Source organism: Clinocottus analis, unplaced genomic scaffold, assembly GCF_023055335.1.
Source record: "Clinocottus analis isolate CAN_PGR_092001 unplaced genomic scaffold, fCliAna1.0.p SCAF_10, whole genome shotgun sequence".
Classification (NCBI taxonomy): Eukaryota; Metazoa; Chordata; class Actinopteri; order Perciformes; family Cottidae; genus Clinocottus; species Clinocottus analis.
Genome location: NW_027175821.1, coordinates 3,050,964 through 3,056,120, shown reverse-complemented (window position 1 = coordinate 3,056,120; position 5,157 = coordinate 3,050,964). Strand labels below are relative to the sequence as shown.

At 52.2% G+C, this 5,157-nt stretch overlaps 1 protein-coding gene across 1 annotated transcript; it reads left to right on the top strand.

Moving 5' to 3' along the window:
- Nucleotides 1-189: 189 nt before the first annotated feature.
- On the top strand, nt 190-4,426 carry zdhhc1 (zinc finger DHHC-type containing 1). The gene is made up of 11 exons (XM_068584233.1): nt 190-621; nt 1,011-1,242; nt 1,323-1,498; nt 1,583-1,684; nt 1,773-1,897; nt 2,012-2,167; nt 2,256-2,380; nt 2,496-2,572; nt 2,678-2,771; nt 3,055-3,130; nt 3,366-4,426. Exons 2-11 carry the CDS (start codon nt 1,012-1,014, stop codon nt 3,869-3,871), a joined length of 1,668 nt encoding a protein of 555 aa, XP_068440334.1. The 5' UTR covers nt 190-621; nt 1,011; the 3' UTR covers nt 3,872-4,426.
- Nucleotides 4,427-5,157: the final 731 nt, after the last annotated feature.

Below are 5,157 nucleotides of genomic sequence, written 5' to 3'. Positions count from 1 at the left end.
ATAATATTTTATGTCAGTACAGTACATTACATTCCGTTATGATGACGCCTCTGCTGCCCCCTGCTGGCCTCCCTGCGTCCTCACAGCTGTCATTGTGTGACGCAGGGCAGTGGGCGGGGTCTGATAGTGACCAATCGAAGCGGACCTGTAGCGTTACCGTGGCAACAGCATACAGCGCATGAGCCTGGAGAGAAAGGTGGCCGCAGCTATGCTAACAGGCTAACAAAATACTGAGCTCAGCTTTCACAGTTAAATATGTAAAATTATCTTCTGCGTAATAAACATTTTTCTCCCGAAGCCCGTCGTCCGGCCTACGCACGTTTATTCTGACCTGTAACTGTTTATTGTGAGCCATTTGTTTTTAGAGGCGTAAGCTCGGTGCTAGCTCGGCACTAGCTCAGATGACGTCACCAAGCAGGGAGCTAATTAGCGGAAGTAACCCGGTCCTCTCCATCAGCGGCCTGGTCCGGACTCTGGGACAGGATGCAGCGGACAGGATGGTCCGGAGCGGACCGCAGCGGACCGTAGGGGACCGTAGCGGACTGTAGAGGACCGTAGCGTACCGCAGCATACCGTAGCGGACCGCAGCGTACCGTAGCGGACCGTCAGACCCGGACCCAGGTGAGTACTGGGCCGCTGCTGCTGCTGCTGCTGCTGCTGCTGTCACTCATTGCCACCAGCTGTTCTGAAGGAGTCCACAGTGATCGATATCACTGATCACAGATCACTGCACATAGGTCAATGCACAGTTGCACCCTGTAACATGAATACTGATCACGTAAGCACAGCAGAACCAGATTTTAACTGTACTAGTATTGTAATACTGGCAACAATAAAGCAGTACTAGTATTATAATATTAGTTATAATAAAACAGTATTGGAATCATAAAAATGGTGACAATAAAGCAGTACTATTATTATAATACTGGTGACAATAAAGCAGTACTACTATTATAATACTGGTGATATTGTGTTATGTGTGTGTGTTCTGCATGTGCGTGTGTGTGCAGGATGGATGCGTGCAGTGGGAACCCAAACCGCACATCTCCATTGGGCCCCGCCCCCCTGGCCCCGGGGGGCTCTGCCCCCCTGGCCCCGGTGGGCTGCAGGACCAACGGGTGGAGCTGGCCGCCCCACCCCTTCCAGCTGCTGGCCTGGCTGCTATTCGTGTTCTTCGCTGTCACCGGGCTCGGCGTGTTCGTGCCGCTGCTGCCGGCTCACTGGATCCCGGCCGGCTACATTGTATCCTTCCAGCCGCTCGGCGTGTCGGTGAGTTGGTGACCAATCAGAAGCAGCGTTGTGTGTCCTGACGGGTTCCTCAGTGTACGGGGGTCATGTTCACCTGTCACCTGTGCGTGCACCTGATGGCTGTGTCCGTCGACCCGGCCGACCACAATGTCAGAACCAAGAGCGACAAAGGCCCGGCGCCCGAGTTTGACCGCTCCAAACACGCACACGTCATCGAGAACTGCCACTGCTTCCTTTGCCAGGTGGACGTGTGAGTACTGTGTGTGTGTGTGTCTGTGTGTGTCTATCTATATACTGCTACTACATTGCCTCAGTCTGCATTGTGTTGTTCTAGAGGTCCCAAATCAAAGCACTGCAGCGCCTGCAACAAGTGTGTTTCTAATTTCGACCACCACTGTCGCTGGCTCAACAACTGTGTGGGGAGCAGGAACTACAAGTGAGTCTGTGAGACTGTGAGCAGTGCAGTGTGCACCCAGAAGTGCAGTGTGTACTCAGCAGACATGTGGCGTGTTCTGTCTCCTCAGGTTGTTCCTCCACAGTGTGGTCTCGGCTCTGGTGGGGGTCTCTCTCGTTCTGGTCGTTGCCTCTTACGTCTTCATTGAGTTTTTCCTGGACCCGTCCAAACTCCGCTCTGACAAACACTTTCTTGGTAAGACCTGACCCCTGACCCCACACACACCGACGCACACACACACAGTGAGATGTGTTGTTGAGGAGTCATTTCTGTATTTTTGATGTCCCTCCTCTGTCCCCGTGTCCCCAGTGAGGAACGAGACGGCGCTGTGGTTCGTGTTCCTGCCCGTGTCTCCCGTCCCGTCCTCGGCTGCGGTGATCCCCGGCCTCGCGGCCGTCACCGTTGCTCTGGGTCTGCTGTCCTGCGTGCTGCTCTGCCACCTGCTGTGCTTCCACCTGTACCTGAGTAAGAGAAACTGTGTGTGTGTGTGTGTGTGTGTGTGTGTGTGTTCAGGTAAAGAGCTGCCGTCCTCGTGTGTGTGTGTGTGTTACAGTGTGGAACAGGCTCAGCACCTTTGAGTACATTGTGCGTCAGCGTCATCGTCAGGACGGCAGAGAGTCCAGGACGCCGGGGCCCCTGAAGCAGCCGGCTGCTCCACCGGCCGCCCTCCTCCTCCAGGTAACTGGGGCGCCGCTGGCAACCATGTTGCTCCTGCACCAGTCTGCTTGTAAAACACCCCTTTAAGAGCTGACTCCTCCCCTTTAACTGGTTCTGGTTCTTGCACCCCCTTCAGGACAGGAGGCCTCTGGGCTACACCGACCCTCTGGCCGTGGAGGAGTCCACCACTGTGTGTGTGTCAGGGGGCGCGGAGTAAGTCCTGCTTCTGGAGCGCCGCACTGCCATTGGCTGAGGCTCTCTGTAAATGTGTGTGTGTGTGTGTGTGTGTGTGTGTGTGTGTGTGTGTGTGTTTGGCAGGTTCCTGTCCGTGTCGAGTCCTGTCGTGGAGGAAGAAGCTCCGCCCACAACATCTACTGAACTGAAAGCAGAACACACACACCGACGCACACAGGTAGACACACACACACACACATCGACACACAGGTAGACACACACACAGATAGACACACACACACACCGACACACACAGGTAGACTCACACACACACACAGCCACACACACACAAACACACACACACTCACCCACAAGAGAAGGTTGTTTCCTTGTGGTTCTCATCTTCATTCATGTATCCATTTCGCGTGGCATTTGTCAATGTGATATCAAACCTGAACGCCGTCTCCTGATTGGCCAGTGAGAGCGTATCATTGTGTCTTTTTGTCTTTGTGTCTTCACAGAAAAGGAAGAAGAAGGTCCGTAAAGTTCCAGTAGAGGTCACCAGAGGACACTGCCCGGATTTAGCCCCGCCCCCTGGTACACACACACACACACACACACACACACACACACACACACACACACACTTACACTGATGTTATGACTTTCTGTGACCTGAAACAACCACTGAACACTTGTCTACACACATTTACACAACAGCTACAATTCAACATAATGATTCACTAGAAAAATATTGATGTGTGTGCTGTGTGTCTGTGTTGTGTGTGTGTGTGTGTGCGTGTTGACGTTTTCTGTTTGTTGTCCTCCACAGAGCCTGGCAGTGTGTCCAGTGTGTCTCTGGGTCAGCGGCTCTCTTTCCCAGCATGCCCTCCGAGGACCTTCCTGCTCCCTCTGGCCCCGCCCCCTCTGGCCCCGCCCCCGTTGTCCCCACCCCCGGGCCCAGTCCAGGCTGCCGCCCCCCCTGCTGAGTACCACTCCGACTCTGCGGAGTCCCTGGAGGAGATCCCCGTGGCGCTGGCCAAGCTAGGCTCCTCGTCATCACACCCGGGGACCCGGGGGGGTCCGGGGGTCCCCCTCCCATCCCCCCAGCCTCGGGCTAAGAGGAAGGCCGCTTCCTCCCGCCCAAATAAGGGCGCCGGCGACCTGAGGTTGGAGATGGCCGCCGCCCGGCCGCCTGCGGTGTTCGTCAGCCGGGCCAGCGGACAGCCCGCCACGCCTCGCCAGGAGGGCCCGGGTCTGGGCAGGAGGCCGGCCGGGCCGGGGGCTCGAGGCTCGGGGGCTCGAGGCTCAGTGGCAACGTCCTGGGTGGAGCTGTGAAGGAACAGTCCTCTCTCTTTGTCTTTGTTTACCTCTAAAGACTTGTTTTTGTATCTCTGAAAATTTGTAGTCGTTGACAAACACTTTTTAACCCTTAATGCCAAAAGGTGACGACAACCTGTTCACCTTTAAGGTGACATCACTTCCTGTCCAGCTCGCCACCAACAACCACAAACACACTGCTAGAGAACGAGTATCGTACACTTAAAACACAAGTAAACGAGTAAAACACAGATAAAACACATGTGAAACACATAAAATACATAAAACACACGTAAAACACTTAAATGCATAAAACACGTAAAACATATAAACTACATAAAATACGCGTAAAACACGTAAAATATATAAAACATACTTAAAAAACATAAAATACATAAAACACACATAAAACACATAATCACATACCTGAAAGGTTTTGAACTCACTGTCATCACGTGATCTAGTCACTAGAACAGTTCTCTGTTCAGATACTAAAGATTTTAAACTTTTTGCAGAATGTTGGTTCTTTCTCGGATCATTTGACCTGTTTCACAATAAAAGACTGAAAACTGACTTTCTGGTTGATTCATCTCCACGAGGAACCCCACAAACACAGAACACTAAGGAACCCCACAAACACAGAACCCTGAGAAACCGCACAAACAGAACCATGAGGAATCCAACAAACACAAAACCCTCAGAAAGAGATGTCTTGAGTTCAGCGAGCAGAACCAGTGCTGTCAAAATAAAGAGTGGAACCCAGATGTAGCAGAAGAAGAACCGAGGGGCGGGGGGGGTCTCAGGAACCCCTGAAACCGGACTGCAGGTTTTCCAGTAGAACCAAGACGTGTTCTGGTTTTTCAGCACTGACAGGAAACCAGTCTGGAGGCTTTCAGCCAATAGATCTGATGACATCATCAGCTGGTCGGTACTGGTTCTCACAGACCTGTGTGTGTGTGTGTGTGTGCTTGTGTGTGTGTGTGTGTGTGTATACGTGTGTTGTTGTTGTTGTCACCATCCCTTAGCAATGAGAGGAAGGGTTTCCCCGGCAACAAGTCCCAACAACATCATAACAGTGTCAATCAAAAAGGAGCGGCAATGAGAAGTACACACACAAACACACACTCTGTTGTGTGTTCAACAATCTCATTCTGGTTTCCCGAACTGTTTGATCTGTAACACTTAGCAACCTGTCAATCACCCTGTGGTTGTAGTCCCGCCCAAAAGCATCCCACAATGTACGAAATGAACATCATGCTGTATAGAAGAAAACTTAAAACTAGAGATTGAGACATAAACTCAGG